General features: G+C 43.7%; 1 protein-coding gene across 2 annotated transcripts in view; it reads right to left on the reverse strand.

The window, feature by feature from the left end:
• LOC144599597 (glypican-5-like) overlaps positions 1-25,454 on the reverse strand; it is a 450,059-nt gene that overhangs the window by 163,524 nt on the left and 261,081 nt on the right. For both annotated transcript variants that reach the window (XM_078410665.1, XM_078410666.1), the window contains one exon: positions 3,347-3,467. In XM_078410665.1, the coding sequence (XP_078266791.1) occupies positions 3,347-3,467 (121 nt within the window). The remainder of the gene's footprint in view (positions 1-3,346; positions 3,468-25,454) is intronic.

A 25,454-nucleotide genomic window follows, 5' to 3' on the forward strand; every position in this document is an offset into this window, starting at 1 on the left:
CTAGCCAATTAACCTACAAACCTGTACGTCTTTGGAGTGTGGGAGGAAACCAAAGATCTCGGAAAAAATCCAAGCGGTCACAGGGAGAACGAACAATCTCTGTACAGACGGCACCCGTAGTCGGGATCAGACCCAGGTCTCCGGCGCTGCAAGCGCTGTAAGGCAGCAACTCTACCGCTGCACCACTGTGCCGCCCAAGCAACAGCCTGACCTGGGTGTTCTTATTGTCCAAGTGGCCCAGTGCAAAGTGGTGAGCCAGAGAAATCGCATCCACTGTTGATCTATTATGGCAGTAGGCAGGGTCCAGCTCCTTATTAAGGCAGGAGTTGATATGCATCATAATCAACCTCTCAAAGCACATCATCACACCAAACGTAAGTGCCACCATCACCAGAGATGCAGAATGTGACAAACTATCATATCTCCCCCACATGGTCAACTCATGCTTTAGTTGTCAGCACTCATTCCTGGCATTATTCCAAACATTCTTGAAAGCAAAGACAATATATAAATAGGCTCTGAAAAGTGGAAGGCTATATGAAGAAGTGACATAATTATAGAGCTGCCATGTAGGCAGTAGGTTAAATTGATAAGAGAATGTTTTTTAAACAGTTATATGTCACAAGATATGACAAGTGAACCTGATCACAACTATGTGTCCTCCATTCAAAGGTTGTCACAAGAGAACACTGTTGACTGGTCTATTGCTGCACATTGCAAGCCATCCATATCCAAAATCAGAAGGATGTCAGCCAAGGAGGGAAACAGAAAGGAAAGATAATGAGAATGTGCCAGAGGCTGAAACAGAGAGGGGCAGAGAGAGTGAAATAGAGAGGAGGGAAAAGCAGGAAACAATGGGGCAGGAAGTGTAATAAAAAGAATGAGCTGGTTGACAGTGTAAGAGGGACAGAACCAAAGATAGAGGAAGGAAGGAAGGGAGGGGCAGGCAGCGAGCATGAGAGGAAGGAGAAGGTGAAGGTGGGAGCAAGTTGCAAGACTAAGAATGACAGAGTGTGAGTAGGCAGGGCAAGAAACACGAGAGGCCGAGAAACAAATTGAAGGAAATATGACAGGCAAAGAGAGAAACTGGGTCAGAGAGGTCTGGGACTTGTACCCAGTCAATGACAAAGAAAGACAGTGAGAGATCGAAAAAGAGAAAAAGAGAGTGGTCTCACAGACATGAGGGGCACTGAGTGGTGAGCAAAACAGCCGTACGTTGAGTGAAAAGTAGAGGGAGAGAGAGAAGCTGCGACAGGTAGCGAGAGACAGACGACAGACGACAGGGAGATAGAAATCGAGAATTAGGAGATGAAGTGAGAGATGCAAATAAATCAAAGATAGGAATAGTAGTTTATTTTAGTTTAGTTTAGAGCTATAGAGTGACAGAGTGGAAACAGGCCCTTCGGCCCAATGAGTCCATGCTGACAGGCGATCCCCGTAAACCAGCACTATTCCACACGCTAGGGACAATTTACAATCTTTACCACAGCTAATTAAGGGAGGAAACTGGAGCACCATGGGAAAACCCACAATGTCACAGGGAGAACGTACAAACTCCGTAAAGAGAGCACCCTTGTGCTGCATCGAACCTGGGTCTCTGGCATTGTAAGGTAGCAACTCTATCACTGCACCACTGTGCCGCCCCCATGATCTCTAAGACCCAGATCTTTCAAAGCTTCATCTATTTACACCTTAAACATATCTATATCTAATAAATCTGAGAAACTTATCACTTATATTCCACAATGTCAGCTGGGGTCACCTCTACATCTAAAGATTAAATCCACACCAGCATCAGGTAGATTGTTCTGAGCCTGGCAGTGTAATTAGCCATCAAATTGCTGAGTATTCCTGAGACTGAACAGTGTTGATCTGGCAGATGATGGTGAATCACCAACAGAGCATGAAGGGGTGACATTGTTCAACACTTCCATTTCCTTCTGTTTGAAATGACAGAAAACCTATCATTCCACTTCTGAGTTTAGCAGACGATGAGCTTATGTTGTTACGTTATGAGCATAAAATGCCGTTGCTTAATGCCCTCAGGGGCTCCTCAAACTGACCACATAAATAATTATTATCCCCATTAATTGGAATGAAAGACCTCAAACAGTTTCAACTTCACTTGAAGTGCAAGTTAATGATGTACTATCTGTAGGACAGATGACTTTTCCTAATGCATGTATTACTGTGTCCCAGCACTACAAGGTTTTTGAGTAGCTGAATGATTCTATGTAATTAGCCAGGGAATGGAAAGGTATCAAATGGAAAATGCCTGTGGTTTGGAATTACTGACCCCACAACGAAGTGAAGCCTTTCAGACGTTAATTGATCACAAAGAGATGCAGCACAACTTTAGTGTTGTAATCCGGGCCGTGAAATGCGACACAATTCAGGCAGTCTATTTAAGAGCTCCCGAAGCTATCAGAGGATTCTTTTTGAGATGATATTCATACAAACCACTTCATAAAAAATTGGGTTTTACCTATCTTTGGTGCTATGATAAGTTTTGGGGCAGCAGAGTGGTGCAGCCAGTGGAGCCTCATGCTCCAGCGAGCCAGGTTTGACCCTGACCTCGGGTGCTGCCTATGCGGAGTTTGCTCATTCTCCGTAGGCTCTCAGTGAGAAGGCAAAGAGTTCAAGCTCCACTTGTGGTGCTCCAGTGCAGATGGTAAAGCTGCTGCTGTACACCTCCAGTGACCTGGGTTCAATCCTGACCTTGTGTCCTTAACTTTGTGTAATTTTCCTGTGTTTGGCATGCTTTTCCGCCAGATGCTTTGGTTTTCTTCCCACACTCCAAAGACATATGGATTAGTACATTCATTGGCTGATGTAAATTGTCCCTGAGTGTGTTGGGATCACACCTGAATCTCTGGCGCAGTAAGGCAGCAACTCCGTTGCTGTGCCTCTGTGCAAGTGAGAGAAATATTGAAAGCTCATAGGAACAGACAACTGGTGCCTAGAAATTGAATTGAACTAATTTATATCGAACTAAATGGGTGCTACATTTGACAGAACACTAAATTAGTAATTGCAAAAGAGGCAAAACTAGAGCGTCCTTGTTTTAAGAAATGAAATAACTCAGAGTTAAAGAAACTGAGACTGAGACAAGGGATAGGAGAGTGAGCAAAAAAGACCCTGAATGTGCCAGCAGCTGGTGGCGATCTGCTGGCTATCCGTTTGCCACAGGAAGAGATGTTGTCATGTAGCGCTTTCCACAGCAGCAGAAACCATTAACGCTTGGACAATTTTTTCCCCAACTTGTTTACTTTTCCTAGGTTTACCGCATCCTTGTTACCCAGACAATTAGTGTTGTTCTTGAGTAGACATGGATCTAGATTCTTACCTTACTAATGTACAAGAGCTTGTCGATGGCTTGTTTGACCATCGGGTCAGATCCTCGGACTTTCACTTCTGGGTTGTTGGCCTGTTCTTTGAGTCCATTCCCAACGACCCTGCTTGTGTAACTAGAAACAAGAACCAGACATTACCACATTATATTTATATTGTGTCTTGTTTTTCTTCCTGCCTTCTGCGCCTCCTCTAGATCTGTAAAGTCATGAGAAATTTCTCAGGCCATTAGCAGTCTGGCGGGCCACAATGTGAACCCACCTTCTGCACACAAATACTTTACTCCAGCCAGTTAGTTCTTTGTTTTGGGAGTTTTGGTAATTTTGGTAGGCAGCCTCAACACAGACATTTCTGGTTGCAACATTTTGATGCAAGTTATGATGCTATAATAAATAATACCTACTGCACACATTGACAACACCATTACATGTTAAAAATATGACATAATAGATCATGACAGGAAGTTTCCGGTACATATCCTTCATGGATGAGACTTCAACCGGAAGTAGGTACAATCATTTAAAAATAAGCCACCAAATCCCTCTTCTCACTTCAGTTCAATCACGTTATTCCTGAAATGAAACCAGAGTGCCAAAGATTGACCTTCAATACAGTGCCTAGTCACATCAAGATCATGCCAAAGGACCTTGCAAAATTAGTCAGGTGAAGGGTGGAGCCTGATGGCATGTATATATATCAGTGAAAACATCGCCATTTTGTGGCAGCAGTATTCTGCAAATACCAGTCCAAACGACAATCATCTTAAATACTTTTAGAGGATTTGATAAAAAAAGGAATGCTGTCATGTTAATCCCCAAGTCGTCTTCCATGAACACCACAAAAGATGGAGACTCCATCTGATAGTCCAATCTAAATAGGTACACCACACAATTGCTGACAGTTCTGAACTTGCAACATACACAATATATCCATCCAGCCCTGGATGCAGACCCACGCCATACTGCTTCAAAACACCCCTTCAGCCCGCCATGTCCATGCTGACCATAAGTAGCCTTCAAGGCTAATTCCATTTATAAGAAGAACTGCAGATGCTGATTTACAAAATAAAAGACACAAAGTGCTGGAGTAACTCAGCAGGTCAGACTGAAGAAGGGCCCTGACCCAAAATGTCACCTGTCCATGTTCTCCTGATTTTTCTCCAGCACTTTGTTTCTTTTTTTTCCATTTAGAAGCACTTGGCCTGTTGCGTTCTATGCCTTGGTGATTCAAGTACTCATCCAGGCACCTTTTAAACATTGTGAGAGTAGATGCTTCCACTACCCACTGAAGCAGCACTTTCCAGATTGCAACCACTCTCTGAATTAAGGAAAATTCTGCAGATTCACCCTAAGCCTCTTATCCCTCACCTTAAACCTCTGCATTCTGGTTTCAGGCATTTCCGTTGTGGGGGAAATGTATCTCACTGTTCACCTCATCTACTCCTTTCATAATTCTGCTCGCTTCTATCAGGTCCACTCTCAGCCTCCTCCACTCCAACAAAACCAAGCCCAGCTTATCCACTTTCCTCATAACCATGCCAAATTAGCTCAGATGTTCGAAACTCTTGCATTATTTACATTTCATTTAAAAAATAACATGTTAAATTAGATCTTGTTAAATAAATCTGCACCCGTGGAAGAACGTAAAGTAAAACACTGAGGGTAAAGGAAGGGAACTTCAAGATTGGTCTGGACAGTGCCCTTAGTTTTTGATGCATCTGGAATGAGTTGGAGAAAGGAAGAAGTCATCACAAATTCTGGGCACCAATGACCTTCTAAGAAGTGTATGGATTGATATATTCAAAACGTCACACCTGTATTGGAGTAATTTCCATTTAAGTAAACTATATACTTTAACAGTGGATCCTACAGAGCTGTAATTTCATTCATTACGAGCAATCATTTCTCCCCCTACCACTACCCCCACCCCAGCCACTTACAGTCTTCCTTCTCAACCATCTAAATTACAATGATCCATTCAAAGCTTTTTCAGTTGATGTTTTAATGTATTATTGGTAAAGCTATAAACCCTGTTGGGCACACCCCTCTTGTGCTTTCAGTTAGCTTTAGGTTTAGGTTTATTATTGTCATGTGTATTAAGGTACATTTGTTTTGCATGCTCTCCAGTCAAATCAGATACTACTATACAATAAACACAATCATGCCAAACTCTAGTACAATAGGTAGCGCGAAGGGACAAATACTGAGTGCAGAGCATAGTTCTCAGTTAAAGCCTGGCTGCCAAACGATATGTGTCATACGAGGTCAAGTTGGTCACCAAAAAAATAATGTACTTAGGCTCAGGTCAGATTTACATATCACCAATGTTCAAATCTGGGTTTGGATTGAGTTCAGTTGATTTTATTTTCTTACTGGAGTAGATCTGAACTGAATACCAGCCACTCTGCATGCAGTTAGCTAATGTCCACCTGTACTGTAAACCCTTAGAGCAGGCAGGAGAATCCAAGATGTAAACAGTGTAGCCCTGTAGGATTCTCCCACTGAGAAATGTAGGAGGCTAACAGAATTCTTTGCAATGAAGAGCAGCTAGCTGCATCATTTTCAGAATTCAGAATTTTAACTTTGAATATGACTTGTAACTTTCTATGAGGCTTTGTGGTCTCAAGCTGAACATTCCATGAAGTTAAATACAAATAAAAATCAGATGTAAAGTACAAAATGTTCCCAGTCATTTAATACACAGTACACTCATATGCGCACACCAATTCTATACATAAGCTACCAAACATGGCCATAGTGCACAGCTAGTAGAGTTGCTGCCTCACGATGCCAGATTACCGGGTTTGATCATCTGCTGCAATCTGTGGGGAGGTTTCACGTTCCTCTGGGATCTCCGGTTATTTTTTCTATGTCCCAATAACGTAGGTTAATTGGCCATTGTAAATCACCCCTGAGCGTGGTAGAATCTGGGAGGAGCTGATGGCAACATGGGGAGAATTAGTGGGATTAATACCAATGGTTGGCGTGGACTCAGTGGGCCGAAGGGCCTGTTTCCATGCTGTAACGATATGATGTGGAAGATGTCGATAATATGTTCAAACTTTATTTGTCTTTTAGATTTTTACAGGACATAAAGCAAAGCAGGCATTCTGTGTTAACAGCAGCAGACCAAATAGAAATGGCGTGGGATTGTATTCATTGGCTTTAATCAGTCAGATATGTTCTGGGGTCTTGAAAAGTGCTTTATAAATAGAATAACAGGCAATAACAACTTGACTCACCGCACAGTAAAACTCTGACAACGTGCTATCCAATTTGAATGTAGAACAGTACGGGCCGCGTGGACGTCGGAAGCCCGCAGGCCCCTGGATGGGGGCCGACATCGGGAGCTCCGGCAGCGGCAGAGGCAGCGTGTTCACCCGCCCCGAATCGTGGGGCTTGGGTCGGCCCGCCACGGACCTTTCACCATCCGGCGCGGCCTGAAATAGGCCGCGGGATTTTTTTTCACCGCCCAGCGGGGGCTTCAATATCGGGAGCCCCGACCGCCCCGACGTGGCAACTCCAACAGCCTGACCGCGGGACAAGACGGCAGGGAAGAGAAAAAGACATTCTGGCCTTCCATCACAGTGAGGAGGGACTGGAGGAGACTCACTGTGATGGATGTTTCTTTTTGTTTGGTGTTAGTTGTGATTGTATGTGTTATTGCATTTTTATTGATTAATCTTATTGGTCTTATTGTTCAACTGCGGGTAATGTTTCATTTTACTACACATTTATGTGTATGTTACAAATAAACGACTATTGACTATTGACAGGAACAGGCCCTTCAACCCACAATATCTGTGCCAAACATAACCCCAAGACTAAACTAATCTCATCTGCCTGCACATGATCTATATCCCTCCAATCTTTACACTTGCACTAACATTGCTCTCAACACACCATACTCTTATTTTTGGACATTGCAGAGGGTAGTATAAATTTGGAAACCCTATTTAGAAATCCAGATGGTTCGGTATCTGACTCAGCAGGTAGTGTTTGCCCTGTTCCCTTACACTCAGCAGGGCTACGATTCCTGTGCTCCATCCCCAAGTGCCACAATTCTGGTTCCCTCACTTCCTTCCCACTCAGCTGTGGCTCCAACTCGCACACTCCCCTTCAACTTACCACATCCCCAGTTCTCGTGCTCCCTTTCAATTTACTGGAAAATGTGTTATCATGCTGTGTCGCATCTTAAAAAAATTGAATTAAAACAGAAGCCAGTTATTAATAGAAATAACATCCAATGGAACAGAAAATCTGCCAGCAAAGACCTGAGTGTGTTAGATTACCAGAGTTTTACTGTACTTGCAATCCAACGTTCAGTCTTTTGAGTTGCGATCAGTACGGTTTGTCAGTTGCCACCATTTTGGCACCTTGTCGGTTCTGTTTTTGTTACGTATCTAAATTGGCATCCATGGTCAGGAGAGCCAAAAGTGGGGGCCCTTTAAAAGCCTTCTGCATCATCTAATTTAGACTGGACTTTATCTCTTCTTTTACCCAGGAGCCACAAAAGCTGGATTTTATGTCCGTAACAGTATCAGCCGGCTCAGCATACATTAGGGAATAAAATCACCAGCCTTGCTCCAGTGGTTTATATGCTCCACAAGTGAATAATTGAGTCAGAAAGAGACGGTACGTTGCGAGGACACTAAAAAGGAAATGGTTTTACAATTAACCACAAACTGCTGACTGTATTTTCTCTTTATGAGACTCAAATCACTTGTCTGAAAATTAATTTAATTTAACCACAAACAGCAGGATTGAATAGTTCAATATTGCTGGGCTGCTCAAACTGATGACTCCGTGATATGATTCATAACAAAACCAAAACCTTAAAACACAATGAGCACTACTATTGTTAGTGCTTTGGTACTGAAAAGATCCCTGTTCAGGACAATGTGGAATGGAACAAGGGTTAACAGATTGAATAACAGGCTGCCACATGAGTGTGGACATAGCATCTTCACCTCAGTCGACATTTGTCCGTCGTGGTTTGAAGGCTGCTACAACTCGATAACTGAGCCAAAACTCATCTCTTTTTAGTGCCTCAATCTGAATTGAGGTTTGAACAGTGCATTATCTGACTCGGAGCTGTGACCAATACAACCAAACCCCGTGGCTCACTTTCACACAGATGTAATAACAATGGAATGTGAAGCTGCTCAAATGTCTTCTGTGTTGCCATGAACAGTATCAGATTGTCTGGGATTATAAAGCAAAGCCTTGTTATTTACTCAAGAGTTAACTCACCCTAAATAACTACAATTCTATTTTTGCGATTGCTTCAGTCACTGCTGACAAGGAACATTATTTCAACCATATAGCGAATTTGCTATTTTGCATTTCTTTTGCGGTGGAAAATAGCAGTTTGGTTTGGTTTGAATGGCAGTCCCTCCCACTTGGCTTTCTCGAGCATCAGCTTGGTTCAAATGGTGGTATTCTTGGCCCAGACATAAATTGTAGGTTTGAATCTCACTCTGCAAACGGTGTGTAATTCAGGCTAACATGCTGTCTCTGCCTGTCTCTGCAATCTTGCTCAGCCCAACAAACCTCCAAGAACTCTGCCTTACTCCTGCTCTGGCTGCTTGCCTTTTTTCCTCTTCTAAAGAAACCTGTCCATGATGTTCATGTTTGTTTGTCCTTTAAAACACTCTTAGAACCTATCCTTTCACCACCTAATTCTTTTTAGCATTTAGCTGATTATGGTCGAGAAACTCTTTAATTATATTTTATTAAATTTATTACATTTAAACTCAGGTATTTAAACCCATCGACAGGCAGAGAGATTAGTTTAACTTGGTATCATGTACTGCTTGGACATTCTGGGCCAAAAGGGCCTGGTCCTGGACTGTAGTGTTCTATGTTCTATGGTTGGTTTAATACGGTCGCTTCTTACAGCTGAAATCAGGTAATAAGCTGAGAATTACAGCTGGCTATTCAGGAATTTAGTCATGAAGCAGTTGTTCACCCAAATGATCACCCCTGACTTCTGCAGCAACCCTTCAGGTTGTTGGATGAATTGCTTTCACTGTCGTGCTGCAGGTTCACAGGTGGCTGTTAAACCCAAAGTGGGACTTGGAGAATCTGCAACAGGTAGGCAGGAGGTGCTTGATGGGGATGGATGAGGGATGGATGAACTGATTGGTGCACTCTCGCAGTTGGTATGGAACATCTGAGGGCTACATATGAAGAGGCTTAATATCTCAACCCTGATCTGAATATTCCTTTCCCACTTTGTACAGTCCTGCTTCAGGAAGCCCGATGAGTCTATGAGGTTGTTCGAATTATATCAAGAATGTTTTTGGAACTACCATGAATTCTATTCCCCTGTCCATCTATTAATCTCTTGCTCTGATGGACCTCAGAGTTGAGAGTCTGTTTTGGGAAGCTTGTGTTGGACATGTGAAGGATGTGTTCTGCCTACCGGAGCCTAGTGAATGAACTTAGGGTTTCAGTGTAGGCCTTGGATAGGAGGGCTATGACATTGGTTCACTTAATAAAGGACTTTAGGATACAACATTAGTGGCTCCTCTGCAGTGCTTTGAGGAGCCTGACTTATGTGGCCCATGTCTCCAGAGGGCAAGGAGAACAGCTTTGTGATACTGCCTGATGTGGATTGTTGGCACCTTTTGCTTTTATTTCAGATTTCCATCATCTGCAGTTTCTTTGATTTTCGCCATCCTGGGTGGAAAGAGCACAGGAGGTCCTGCAACTTAATGTAAACATGACACATGGATTCTCCAAAGCTGTCAGTGCCTTCTTCAGTCAAACATCCAAAAGCCCCTCCAGTTGGGGGACAAAAAAACAGGGGAGATATATCTCCTGGGCCTGATCAAATATATCCAAGGGCACTGTGGGAAGCTACAGAAATTGCAGAAGTCCTGCCTAAAATATATGAATCATTGTTAAACATGGTGAGGTGCCCGAAGATTGGGAGGAAGCCAATGTTGTGCCTTTATTTATAAAAACTTGGAACTACAGACCAGTATACTAATATCTGTGGAGGGATAAAATATACAACGATTTCAAATCAGGGGTTGATTAGGGATTGTCAGTATAGTTTTGTGCATGGGAGATAGTGCCTCATGAATTTAATTGGCTTGAAGAAGTAACCAAGGTTGATGAGGCCATGGCCTTAGACAGATTCTATAAGGACTCCAACAAAACCGTTGATAAGATTCTGCATGGGAGGCTGCTCCAGAAGGTTAGATTGCATGGGATTGAGGGAGAGCTAGCAAACTGGACACAGAATTGGCTTTATGGTCGGAAGCAGAGAGTGATGGTGTTTTTTTCAGACTTAAGCACTGTGACTAGTGGTATGCCTCAAGGATTAGTGCAGGCCCCATTGTTGTTTGCCATCTATCTCAACAAGTTGGATGAAAATGTGTAAGGCATGCTTAGTAAGTTTGCTGATGACACTTGAATAGGTGGTATCAAAGACAGTAAAATGGTTATCAATTTCAGCAGGATCTTAATCAGCTGAGCAAGTGGGCCAGGGTAAGGTAAATAGTGTTTGCCATTTAAGTCAGGTTAGTATGAGTTGTTGCATTTTGAGAAGTCAAACCAGGGCAGCACCTTCACAGTGAACAGTAAGGTCATGGAGAGAGCTGTGGAGTAGAGGGATCTATTAGTACAAGTATCTAGTTCCCTGAATGTGGTGTCACATGTGATGAAGTAGACGTTTGATACATTGGCCTTTATTGGTCAGAAAGTCACATATCGAAGTTGGGATAATATGTTTCAGGTGTACTAGATGTCAGCGAGACTGCACTTGGAATATTTTCTTCTGTTTGAGTTACCCTGCTATGGGAAATATGCCATTAAGCTGGGAAGGGTGCAGAAAAGATTTATGAGGATGCTGCCAGGACTCAAGGCCCTGAATTATTGACAGAGATTATTGACAGAGAAAACTAGAACTTTAGTCCTTGGAGTGCAGGAGACTAAGGGATGATCTGATAGCAGCATGTAAAACCATGAGGTGAATAGTTAGGGTGAATCTACAGAGTATTTTTTCCAGGGTAGTAGAATCAAGAACTAGATTGCATATATTTGAAGTTAGAGGAAAAAAAAGGAATTCGAAGGGCAACTTTTTCACACAAAGTGTGGTGGGTATATATAACGAGCTGCCAGAGGAAATAGTTGAGGCAGGTACAATAACACCATTTCAAAGTCATTTGGATAGGTATATCAGTAGGAAATGTCTAAAGGGATATCGGTCAAACATGGGCAAATTGAACTAGCTTAGGTGGGTTCTTGGTTGGCCTCGTTGTACAATGCTATGAGTCTGTAAGAGGCTGGATAAGCTGGATGTTTGTTCCCTGGAACAACTCTGAGGGGTGTCTGTATAGAGGGTTATAAAATCATGAGGGGCTTATATAAAGCGAACAGCCAGGGTAGCTCGGTTAGGCAATGTGATTAGCCTCGATGAGGTGGGCCAAAGGGCCTGTTTGCATGCTGCATTTAACTCTAAATACAGAGAGACTGTGACCACTGGAAGGAGCACTTCAAATAATTCTTCAACCGTGATGCTATCCCACAGTGTCACCCAATCCATTCCCATCACCACCCTCTAATGATAAGCAGTCGGGAAGCCCACATGTTATCCCTGGCCCTGCAGTGTGAAAGATTAAGAAATATGTTACACTGATGCTGGACTTCAATCAACAGTGAGACGAGTCTGCACCAATCCATTATATAATATCATTGCTTTCACCAATCACATTGCAGAAGTAGTTTAGAAATTAATTTCTGCTGCAATTAATTTGGAAAGGATGTCTATCCCAGCAGTATGAATATTGATTTCTCTAATTTCAACTAACCTTTGCATTTCCTCCCTCTCCATCTGCTCCGCCACCCTAGTTGTCCTAGTTTTGTTGCTCATATCCCCTCGTTATCATCTCCGCCACAGCCAACAATTAACCATTGTGGGCTCTATGGTCATTGCTGCCGTATCTGATCTGTTCTGTACCTTTTCATACATGTTGCCCTCTCCCCCGACTCTCAGTCTAAAGAAGGATCTCGAATCGAAACATCTCCAGAGATGCTGCCTGACCCGCTGAATTACTCCAACATTTCGTGTCTATCTTCGGTGTAAACCAGCTTTTGAGGCTCCTTCCTATCCACCCTGATTAATATGATCATAGGCTTTTGTGAGGTCAAAAAGGTCTCGCATCATGGTTGTTGCATCTGGCTTGGAGCTGACACATGGTGAATATCATCTTTGCTATTTCTGTCAATGGATAAAACTTCCACTGTGATCAGAAACAGGACTTCAGTAGCTGGGAACAGCTCATTTTCCAAGTGACAGTCTCTGTCTATAGTCAATGCAATCAGATTTGTTTCCTTTCTTGCAGATGGTCATGGTTATGGCATCTCTGAGGTCCCCTGGTATGTCCACCTCTTCCCTAATATGGGGTTGAGAGGGTAGGATCACCCATGATTGAATGATGGAGTAGACTCGATGAGCCGAATTGCCTAAATCTGCTTCTATGTCTTATGAACATAATATGGGTGATGAGGTTGTGAATTCGTGACTGAACTTCCTGACCAAGTTTCAGAACTTCAGCAGCAATACCATCTGCTCCTAAATGGGGATAATTCGGCACCCCAAACCCCCAGCCATGATAAATATTCTCCCTGCACCCAGATTGTCAAGCCCCGTCAGAATGTTAAAGAGATTGCAAGTGTAATCCTTTCTAAAGCAAGGAGATAAAAACTGCACATAATACTCCAGGTCATACGTGATCTCCTCAAGGTCCTTCTATAATTGTGGTAAGATATCTTTGTCTTGTACTTAAGTCCAATATACCACCTGCAATTTTAATATTGCTATAGATGCCTATTTGCTTTCAGGACATTCAAATCACTATGTATAACATTTTCCAGTCTAATGCAAAGTGCTGGAAGAACTCAATGGGCCAGGCAGCATCTGTGGAGGGAATAGGCAAATGATGTTTTAGGTCGGGGCTTGATTTGTTCATTCTGGCATCAGCAGATCCACATGGCTCCATTTCCCAGTCTATCACCATTTAAACAATACTCTGCTTTCAAGTTTTTTTTACAGTAAAGTGTATAACTTCACAGAAGATAGGCACAAAAAGCTGGAGTAACTCAGCGGGACAGGCAGCATCTCTTGATAGAAGGAATGGGTGACTTTTCGGGTTGAGACCCTTCTTCAGTCTGAAGAAGTCTGAACCTCAAGGGGGGTCCCGACCCGAAATGTCACCCATTCCTTCTATCCAGAGATGCTGCCTTTCCCGCTGAGTGACTCGAGCATATTGTGTCTATCTTCGGTGTGAACCAGAATCCTTTCTACACGTGTATAACTTCACGTTTCTTTACACTATACTGCATCTGCTTTGGCGTTGCCTAGTCATTCAGCTCATCTAATTCACTTACACAAGAATGCAAGTTCTGTTCCTGACAAGAATCCAAATTTAACCAAACACGCTGGTACATCATGAAAGATGCAATGTTGTCACAACTTTTGGGGTTTTCAGCTGATCCAAACTTGTATGTGCTCTATAACAGGCAAACCTATCATTTAATTTGCACAGAGATGATGCAGCAATGCAATTAGTGTCAGTGCATAAAACATGTAGACACATTGCTTTGACTGTAAACATGCAGAGAAACATTGTGTGGGAGGAAGACATCATGCTTCGCTCTGCCTGTCACAAAATGTGATTCAGTTATAACAACTTCCAAATTTAGACTTGAATGGTGTAGGAGAAGTAATAATACTTGATTTAATTAAAGCTGCACTTTAACATATGGAGCTAGAAATTGGATCCAGAGAAATCAGCTGATTGGGTCTGTATCCTGTTACCTGAACATATTCTGCTGTGACATCTGAATGTGTGATGCCCAAATTGAACTAATGACAGCTTTATAGCTCATCTTCCTGTTACTGAAGGTAATGAGAGCCAAGGATTTGTGTGTCCCTTAAACAGGCTTCCCCACTGATCCTGTCACTTTGAAGGGAGGGGGAGAGAGGGAGAGGGGGAGGGGGAGGGGGGAGGGAGGGAGGGAGGGAGGGAGGGAGGGAGGGAGGGAGGGAGGGGGAGAGGGAGGGAGAGGGAGAGGGAGGGAGAGAGGGAGGGAGAGAGGGAGGGAGAGAGGGGGAGAGGGAGAGGGAGGGGAGGGAGAGGGGGGGAGGGGGGATGGGGGATGGGGGGAGGGGGAGGGAGGGAGAGGGAGAGGGAGAGGGAGCATCATTGTCATACAGCATGTAAACAGGCCCTTCGGCCCAACTTGCCCACACCAACCAACATGTCCTATCTACACGTCCCAGCTACCTGCGTTTGGCCATTTCCCTCTAAACCTATCCTATCGATGTACCTGCCTAGATGTATTTTAAACGTTGTGATAGTACCTGCCTCAACTACCTCCTCCGGCAGCTCGTTCCATACACCTATCACCCTTTTTGCCTCAAGTTCCTATTAAATCTTTCCCTCTTCACCTAAACCCATGTCCTCTGGTTCTTGATTTCCCTACTCTGGGTAAAAGACTGTGCATTTATTCCTCTCGTGATCTTTTACACCTCCATAAGATCACTTGAATGCCAACATCCAAATGACACCAGCAAAAACAAAAATAGTTTGCACGATTCAGTTTTAAAACTGGAATTTGCATGAAACGGGAGAAACAAACAGGTCATTACTTGCAGCAACATGCTGGGAGGACATGCAGAAAGCCCTGAGGGAAGGAACAGCCTGAGCTGATAGTAATCTTTCAGAACAAAATGTCACTGTCACCAGCCACTGTGACTAATGCGTGCTGTTTTATTCTCTTGAAGGTTGCTGGAAATGGCAGTACATGTGTCGGCCAGGCTTTAATTAGCTGACATGGTGTGTCACTGAATGGATGGCATTGAACAATCGGGCTGTTCGACTACACATTAATGTGCCACCTCTGTTGCTCCATTCTCTGAAAATAGAACAGTCTACTTTAATTTCATAGAATCATAGAAACTTGCAGTTGTACAGCACAACTACAGTAATCCAATTTGCCTGCATTAGGATTGTATCCTCTGATGCCTTGCTTACCAAAGTGTCGACTTAAAATGCCACTTAAATATAGTGATCGTAATTGATTCTACCATATCCTTTGGCAATGCATTCCAGATATCAGCCATTCCCTACATAAAAAAACCTGCCTCAATATCCCCTTTAAATCTACCACATCTTACCTTGAATCCATGCCCTCTTGTTTGATACACCTAACATGGGAAAACAATAGACTATCTTTCTATGCCTCTCATAATCTTAGATAATTCTATCAGGATCCTCCTCAGGGACCTCCACTCCTGGAAAAACAACCCTAGCCTCTCAACTGAAGTCCTTTAATCCATGACTCTCTCTAATGCACTCTCATCCTTTCTGTAGTGACAATCAAAATTCCACATGATACTCCAAGTGCAGCCTAAATAACGTTTTATGTAGATGCAACATAACATACCAACTCATATATTCTAAGTCCCAATCTATGAAGGCAAGCATGCCATATGCCTTCTTCGCCATCCTGTTTACTTGTTCTGCTTTCAAACTACCTCGGCTGACTGAAATGTTTATTGATGCTGCTTTACATCATGCGTCTGAGAAATTCAGCTGATTATGGAAGTGCTCACTGTTCAGTCTACCAGTCATTCTGATTCAAAGCATAATTCTCCAGAAACTGGCAAGTCTGTCACCAGATCCTAGCTGTGCTCCAATTAAATAGGAGATGCTGAAAATGTTCAGCAGGTTAGTCAGCATCTGTGCTGAAGGAAGCAGATTTAATGGGAACAAGTGCAATCACAACTTAACTGCCTGAGCTCCACAGGTTTGAGTGAGCTGTAAGATTGGCTGTAGTAACATCGGTGATACCATCAGTTTCCAAAAGGTCCAGTCTGATTAAAATTGCCCCCAGAGTTTGTCGCGATCTTGACTGAGAAGCATCAGACTTATAACAGGTTTTAATCAAGTGCAGAGGAAGAGTAAAAGGAAAAGGGGGGAACATATGGAAGTTCAGTAATGGGTTGGCACAGACAAAAGGGGTAATGATATGACAAGCGGAATGATAAATGGGAAGCATGGAAATCCAAGATGGAAGGGGAGCTGCGGAGGATAACAACAGTAAGGAAAGGGAGCTTGGGAAATGTGGTGGAAACTATAAGGTTTTTGTAGAAGAATTCATCTGGCAGGTGGAAATCCTTCATTGCTCACCAGTCTCCACATCTAAGGCATTGAAGGGAGATGCTTTGTTTTATTGGGTTGTTTTTTTTTGTGTACCGAGATACAGTGAAAAGCTTTGTTTTGAGTGCTATCTGATCAGATCATACCATACATTGTGGGGTAGACTTGATGGGCCGGATGGCCTAATTCTGCTCTATAACCTGTGAGTCCAATCAAACCACACACAAGTACAATAGGTAAATAGGTACAGCAAAGTGAAGAAGAAACAGAGTGCAGAATAGTGTTACAGCTATGAGAAAATGCAGATAAAAAAGTAGGAATGGCGTATTACAGAATTTTGCATCTGAAATCACATCAAGTTTAATGCTTTACAAATTGTGACCACTGAGATATAATATAGGTTCAGGACACTGGGCAGGTTTTGGCTTTTGAGAAAGAAAACAGAGTACATTGTTCCAATATTTGGTGAATGTTAGAATATACTAATACTTTTCCCACACTGTTTCTGGGGTTACCTGGGACAGGGCTAGATTAGGCCAATGGTTCTCACTGCTGGAACAGTCGTTTGAACAGTGCAGAATAAAATATTAATAAGAACAGTGAAAGGGGGATTGAGGGGCAGGAGGCAATGTTATGGGGGAAAGTCAGGCTGAGAGAGGGTGCATTATAAACCCATGAACTTAGCTGTGACCAGTGTGCATCACTGAGAGTTGTCTATAACTAGGCGTCGGAATCTCAGACAACGATTAAAGCAAAAACAACACATGGTTAAAGAAAATACATCAACCATTTCATAATAGAGTGGTTAAACAAATACGAAAGTTATTCAATCCTCACATCTATAATTCACAAGTTACCAAACCTGTTTGACTTTGCCTTTTAGTTTTGTTCCATTTCATAACACGGCCCAGTGTATTTGTCTGAACTAATCTCCTCTCTCAGTTGGGCATGTACAGAGCACCTGGCTTGCTACAAAATCACAAGACAATATTGCCAGAAGCACGGGCTAACATGTGGAATGTGGCCATGGATGCTTTGATCTTAGTGGCTTCAGAGATGGGTTAGGGGTGCTTAGGTGCATCGAGCCTGAATCTTGCAGTCAGCAAAAGTTTTTTGTGCAAAGCTACAAAGAAAATGCTGTCTTGTGCTCTGCAGCACCTGTGAATGGCCAATGAACCGGCAAAAGGTTGCAGAGAGGCTGTACATGGCTGTACATGAGGCTGTACATGGCCTGGCCTGACACGGCATTATGACATTAGTGCTCTCATGCCTTATAAAAAACATCATGTCGGAATGAGAAAGCTCTCAGGTCAATAATGTTTATTTGTCATATGCTGTGGATATGATCCAGAACAACTAAAGTCGTACTTGCTGTGGCTTTACAGGCACATCAGAAGCAACAACAACAACAATTAAACACAAAACCAAATTATCAGCTATTCAAAGTAAACCAGACCATGCTGGTGCATAAACCAAAGTACAAAGAGCAACCATTATAGTGCAAAGTCTGTAGTGATTCAGAGCTGAGCTAGGGTTGTGGTTAGGGCCATGCAAGATAGTTCAACACCTTAAAGGTTGATGGGAAGAAGCTGTACTTGAACCTGGAGGTAACGGTTCTCAGGCTTCTTTAACCTTCTTCCCAATGGTAACAGCGAGACGAGGAGGTGGCCAGGGTGGTGTGCATCTCTGATGATATTAGCTGCCTTTTTGAGGCAGTGCTTCCTATAGATGCTATTGATGGTGGGGCGGTCAGTACCTGTGATGGACCAGGCAGTGTCCACCTCTGCAGCATTCTTTCGCTTTTACCTATCCAAATTGCTGAACCAGGTGGTGGTGCATCCAGCCAATATGCTCTCCATCGTACATCCTAAGAAGTTCAATAGAGAATTCAGTAATATGTTGAATATTCTCAGACCTCGAAGGAAGTAGAGACATTAATGAGCTTTCTGACGATGGCTGTGAACCCAGATATGCTTGGGAGGGAAAGAATTTGCAGCAAGCTGTGAAGGATCTCATCTTTCAGGTCTGGCTGCGTGTTAAAATTCTTCTGCTTGTCAAATTCTCCTCTGAATTATGTGGAAGACATCAGGAACTCTTTTTTAACCATTCACTAACAGGATGATGGACTAAGCAGGCACCTACAGTCCCGGGTATAATAACACTCAGCAGGCCGGGGAAAGGGAAACTGGGTCCAGGACCTTCTGAAATGGATCCTGAAGTGTAGTGCAATTAAGAAATGCCACACTCATGCGTTTGTACTTTGGTGAGCTGGATGGGGTTTTTACAACAGTCTAGAACATTTAATGTAAATGTTATCATGGACCGATTTTGAACTTGAATCTCTGATCCAGAACCCCAGCTGCTAGACCAGTATATTAACGATCACACCCCCATTGTGGCTTCTGTGGGTTTGTTACACAATGTGGGAGATACAAGTGTACCAAAGGTTCATGCCGAGTTACATGTCAAGATGTGTTTATTGTCATATCACAAGTACAATAATAATCCTTTTTTTTTTTTTTTTCCAGATACAATGGAAGACGTGCCTGCAGCAGCAGCACAGGCTCATAGACTCATACAATGCGCAAAAATACAAATTATACATAAAATCGACAAGTGAGAAGAAAGAATGTGCAAAATAACAAGACACTCATGCGAAAATACATAATTAGAAGTTAAATCCATGGTAGTTCATGAGGTGGTCCATATTGTTTTGTTCCTGAGGTAGGATTAAGGGTTGTGCGGGTTGGTTAAAAAATCTGATAGTTTTAGGAAAGTAGCTGTTTCTGAATCAGGTTGTGGCAGCGGGCGTGATCTGGATGGTGGGGATGCTACCCTCCAGAGGCAGTGTTCATGTAGATGCTTGTGATGGAGCAGAGCACTCTCCCTCTGATGGATCAGTCAATGTCAACTAGCAATTAAGAATGGTGGATGCATTATAAGAAGGAGATGGTTAAACACATATTTGTCTTCTCACACAGGAGTGACAGGATGGGCTAAGTCAACAGAGACAATTTTATTTGGATATTATCCAGTCAGGTTCTTTAGTTTGTTTTGCCTTCTAATTAGCTGAGGCCTGATTGATACCTCAATTCCGTCTGTCTTCATACCCTCATTTTCTCAAAGTATTTGCTCTCAGTCCAAAGACAATGTATTGGGAAGTACCATATTTTTATAAGCTAGCAATTCAATTTCACCCAAAAACACAAGTGTTGTAGTAAACAGGGGTTTCAGGTGAGGTTTGTTTGCCAAGTGACAGGAAGAACAGCAAATAGGGAAAGGTCATTTCATATCTTTTATGACATTGAAGAGGCCCTTCATCCCACTGAGTCTATGCTGACTCTTAGAGCCTCCCCATGAATCCCAATTCCCAAGTAATTTCCCGGTAATTCTCTTCCACATGATCATTAAAGCCCAATCCACGGTCCTCCGCTGATTTTCCAATCACCCAGCTACACTCAGAGCAATTAACCAAGAGGCCTGTACATCTTTGGGGTATGGGAGGAAATTAGAGTACCCTGAGGAACCAAAGCAATCATGGTGAGAATGTGCAAACTCCACACAGACTGCAAACGAAGTCCAGATTGAACCCATGAGACAGCCACACAAAACACCGTGTGACCATGCCACACAGATTATAGGTATCCTGTGAATATAATTCCTTTGGAGTATATACCAACATACAAAAATAAGAATCAAGAGCATGGGTGGCTCCACCCTCCAAGCCTGCTCCATCATTTAATGAGATTGTGGAGTTTGGTATGTTAATGTTAAACCTGCATCATGAAACTGCAGAGTTCCCTTTCATTCACAGCCAGTTAATACAGGGTGGCCGGATGCAGTTGAAATATCACTCTCTGCCAGCAATATGTGGTCTGATGTGTTCTCGCACTCAGTTCTTCAAGAAGGTGTTCACAGATTCTTAAAAGGACCAAATTTTCAAAGCAGTTTTCTTTGCTTCAGATCACGCCAAACCCTGTTGCAGCCAACGGACCACTTTTGAAGAGTTAAAATACGAGAATTGCAGCAAGCAATTTCTGTTAAAGCAAGTCCCAAAGGCAGTAAAGAGGTAATTACCGAGAAGCTGAATTACTTCTCTCTTTTAGCATCTAAGCAGATCTCCTGCAAACATTTGTCTAGCCAATCAGCAGGGTGGGGGCTTAAATATATTAGAAGGGAACTGAACAATATCCGCAGGGGCTGCAAAAAAACCTTGCTTCTACCGTCTCTTTGCCATACTGATCAGTAGGATGCATACCTGATCTTAAAGGTGCTCTTCCTCTGACAGCCACAGAACAGCTGCATGAAAGGGGGACGTGGAGGCAAGGGGAAACACAAAGGAGGAGGGATTCACGTTGATCTTCAGAGACTGTGGCCAAATCTTGTACAATCACCTTCACGCCCACTGTGAGACGTGATGAGGCAGAGACTGCGGTTGCAACTCCAATGGGAATTGGATGGAATAGTTGTCATCAACAGGGTAATGAATCAAGAGGTTTCAAACATTTTAAGTACTAAACACTGGGACCGGCAAATGCTTGAAGAGTTTCTAGGAACAAAGGACGATCATTAGTCCCAGTTTACTCTGGTAATCTTAAAAGCACCAAGAAATTGATGGCACAGTCCAACCTCCTTAATTGACATTTCAATGCTGATTGCTATACAGTGAACTCGTAGTTTTACAGATTATTGTGCAACAAAGGTTTCAAAGGTCTTTTATTGTCAAGTGTACCAATTAAGGGCCTGTCCCAGTTGGGGATTTTAAGGCGACTGCTGGCGACTAGGTTGTCGCCGCACGTTCGCCGGGGTGTCGTGGGCATGATCGTGAGGAGTCTTCAATGAGTCGTAGCGGATCTCGGCGCGTCACTGAAAAAGTTACCTGTCTGAAATTTTTCGACGACAGCTGGCTTGTCGCCAAGTATCGCAGCTTATTGCGGGCGCAGTCGCATGCTGTCCCCAGGTTTGTTAGGTTGTCGCCAGTACTGAGGACGGATGAATTTCATTGTCAACTACCAACGTCAACCGGAGACAGGTACCGGGATCAGGAGAAGACAAGGTCCAACAGGAACTGTCAAAACCCATTTTGACAGCTGACGAAGTGCAGCTGCAACAGCCAGCTGTGGAATGGGAGGGGAGACCGCGATGCTGTCTCTGCTCCGTTATAATTGAATAAGTTGCAGTTTAGTGACACCAGTAATTGGTCGATTTTAAACAATAGAGTGATTATTATCGAATGCTTAACTATATAAACTTGCTTTCAGTCAACAACTATTTGGTCAAATGATTCTGTTCCGGTATCCTGATAAACTGCCGACCGTACTGTAACGGCAGGGGATTGTCGAGTGATGGTGTGACAGTGTAAACACCGGCAGAGTGGCTTCTTTTGTGGTTTAACGATTAGTAATTAGGATAGCAGAGAGTTGTCTCTGGTTAGGGACCTTCGTACATTCACCCTACCTTAAGATGCTGATTTAAATCGAAGATAGACACAAAAAGCTGGAGCAACTCATCTTTCATTCATTTGTTCCTTACCAACGTCCAGGGATCTCTTGTTTCCCCTCTCCCCTGAAGAAAGGGTCTCGACCCCTAAACGTCACCCATTCCTTCTCTCCAGAGATGCTGCCTGTCCCGCTGAGTTACTCAAGCTTTTTGTGTCTATTTTCTTCGACCTGACTGCAGAAGGTTACAAGGAATCGGATCTCCCAACAGCGGGAGGAAGAGTGGCCGTGGGATTTTCAGCAGGACTGGATAAGTAAAAGATGTTGATACCGGGGAAGGCTGATACAAAGACAGTGGAGACAACAGTATTGGCAGTTGGGTTCTCGCTGTCTTTCGGAAAAGTCCCGGACGTCACGTTAAAACCATATTCCCAGTCTCCCATGGGAACGCATTGGTTCTGCTGGGGGTTCACGAAAAGCCCTTGTGGCAGATGCATTTAGAAGCACGTAATACTACAATTAAGAAAAAGCATTTGAAGATACCAGAAGATAGTTTTGTTTAACCAATTTATTTACCATCAGGACATTTGACAGGTAGACATGAGGCGACAGTTTGACAGTCAGGTAAGCGTGGGAATTTTGCGATGTTTCCGAAGACGGTGTAATCTCTTAGCCAGGTGCTAGTTTCACAAAAAAAGTAACTTGTATCGACCTGACTCGGCATTATCGTGGTCATTGTGGGGGCATGGCTGTGTTCTGCAGCTGCGGCTCACCGGCAGTCTCTCTGTCTTTTTTTTGTTTTTTTGTCTATTGTCATCGTTTAATGTACGTTTTGTTCTATTTTTAACTCTGTGTATGTGGGGGGGGGGTGGTGGGGGGGTGGGGGAAACCTTTTTTCTAATCTCCTCCTCAACGGAGATGCGACCTTTACCGTGTCGTATCTCCGTTCGCGCTACGGCCTAACATCGTGGAGTCGGCGGCCTCCAGCTGGGATCGACCTTGAAGACTCCGGTCGCAGGGCCTGGACTTACCATCTCGGAGGCTTCGGCCGTGGGCCCTGCAGACCGCAACATCGGGAGCTCGCAGGTCCCTGGCTGGCGACCGGTTTTTGGGAGCTCCAGCCGTAGCAGCTTCGACCGCCCCGAAGCGCGAGGTACGATCGACCCGCTCGCAGGCCCTTCATCGCCCTGCGTGGCTCGGCCGCAGCACTTTCCATCGCCCGGTGGGGGCTCAGGACCTTCATCGGCCTGCTCGGCTCGGCTCGGCCCTGGGACTTTCCATCGCCTGGTGGGGGCTCAGGACCTTCATCGGACTGCTCGGCTTGGCCCTGGGACTTTCCATCGCCCGGTGGGGGCTTCAAAATTTGGGAGCCTCAATCACCTCGTGGCACCACGGGAGAAGAATGAGGAGGAGATAAGACTTTTCTTTGCCTTCCATCACAGTGAGGGTGTGCCTAGAGCAATCACTGTGATGGCTGTTTGTGTAAAAATTGTATCTGTGTGTCCTGTGCTTTTTGTTGTCTACTGCCGGACCCTGACGTGAGAGGACGCTGGCGCTGTTTATTCGCCGCTTCTCCGTTAGGATAGTTCGTCTGTTTGTTTTTATGTTATGATTGTTTTTGTAAAGCGCTTTGAGCTTCTGGTAAGGCGCTATATAAAATAAATGCTTATTATTATTATTATTATTATTGTCGCAGACATTGTCGTAGGGTAAAAGAAAAATTTGGCGATCTGCTACGACTTTGACAGTCGCCGGCAGTCGCCTTTAAAAATCGCGTAACTGGACAGGCCCTTTAAGGCACAGTGATATCCGTATTACCATACAGCCATACTAAAAAAAGCAACAAGACACACAACTACATAAAAGTTAACATACATATCCACTACAGCGGATTCCCCACATTTCTCACTGTGATGGAAGGCAATAAAGTCTAAACTTCTTCCCTCATTTTTCTCCCGCGGTCGGGGCAGTCGAACCATCCGCATTTGGGCGATCGAAGCTCCCGCAGCTGGCGGTTGAAGCTCCCACATCGGGGCGATTGAAGCTCACGCGTCGGAGCGGTCGAAGCTCTTGCGGCTTGGAGCTCCCGAAGTCAGTCTCTAACCAGAGACCGCGAGTTCCAAGATGTTAAAGTCCACAGGCTCCCGTGGTTGGAGCTCAGAGCTCGATCCCTGGCAAAGGAGATCACCAGCTCCGCGATGGTAAGTTCACAGACTCCCGGGGTTGGAGATCCCGAAGTCGGTCTCCAGCAGAGGCCTCCAAGCTCCTCAAAGTTTGGCAGCAGTGCAGACAGAGATACGATACGGGAAAAAATCGCAATTCCGTCAAGGTAAGAGATTAAAAAAAGATTCCCCCAACTCCCCCGCCCCTCCACATAAGCAAGCGAAAGAACACAAAAAACATATAATTTAACACATACCAATGAAAAAACAGAGAAGGAAGGGACAGACAGACTGTTGGCGAGGTAGCCATTGCTGGCGCCACCTGGAGAGAAGGCTGTATCCAGCAGCCCCAAGTTAGGTCAGGATGAGCGAACATTTGTGGCACATGACCTGTGATGTGGTATTAAGGTGAATTTAACACACAGATGCCTGGGCCAGATTCCCAATGGATGCAATTTCACCCAAAGTTGATAATTCACAAGATTTAAAGCAGATTAAATTGCTTTGATGAGTTGAAGAGCATATTCTAATTAATTTAATTTCAAAGCAAATGCTTTTAATTGTAAATTCAAGGTTAATTCTGGCCTTGTGGAATAATCGCCTGAGATTCTTCATGTTCCCTGAGAGGGGATATGTGTTTCAAGGGTCCTGTTGATTTATATCTCAGGGCACAAAACAATAAAGCTGGGGAGTGACGTCCCTGTCCTGAAACTGGGTCATGTCTCTTTAGATCATAGTTTCCTTGAACACCTTATGAAGACTCCAACGGAATGAACTTTGGCAACATCTCCAGATGCAGAGTCAGAATGAGACAGCAGTACAGTGATCTTTGACAAAACAACAACACTGGTAATATCTGTAGTATTGATCAGAGCTTGATTGTTCGCACTTTCACAGTCAGAAGCCAAGTTGATGGGCAGTTCTGATGAAGTGCTACAATGGTCTGAAGCTAAAGCCAAAACGATATCTCTCCTCTCGTCGCCCTTACAGATCCCATGGAACTAACCTGTAGAAAAGTTTTTATCACATCTGTAACCTGTTCAAATGAACTCACTAGTATTTATGGGAGCTTTCTGTGCACATATTGGTCCATCTCACAAGATACTGATTTGAGTGTTCTATGCTTTCAGTCAAAGATCAGCCAAAACCTCATTGAATGCTGGGCTGCACATGGAGTTAAATGGCTTGTTCCTTCCTATGTTCAACTTGTTTTTAGTGGGACAGAGAACGAGATAAGATTTCTTGGTGTTGTTAAGATTAACAGAGTTCTGGGACTAATGATCTTCCCTTGTTCCTAAAACTTCTACTGTTCTACAAAACTGACTT

The sequence above is a fragment of the Rhinoraja longicauda genome, chromosome 13 (assembly GCF_053455715.1).
Source record: "Rhinoraja longicauda isolate Sanriku21f chromosome 13, sRhiLon1.1, whole genome shotgun sequence".
Classification (NCBI taxonomy): domain Eukaryota; kingdom Metazoa; phylum Chordata; class Chondrichthyes; order Rajiformes; family Arhynchobatidae; genus Rhinoraja; species Rhinoraja longicauda.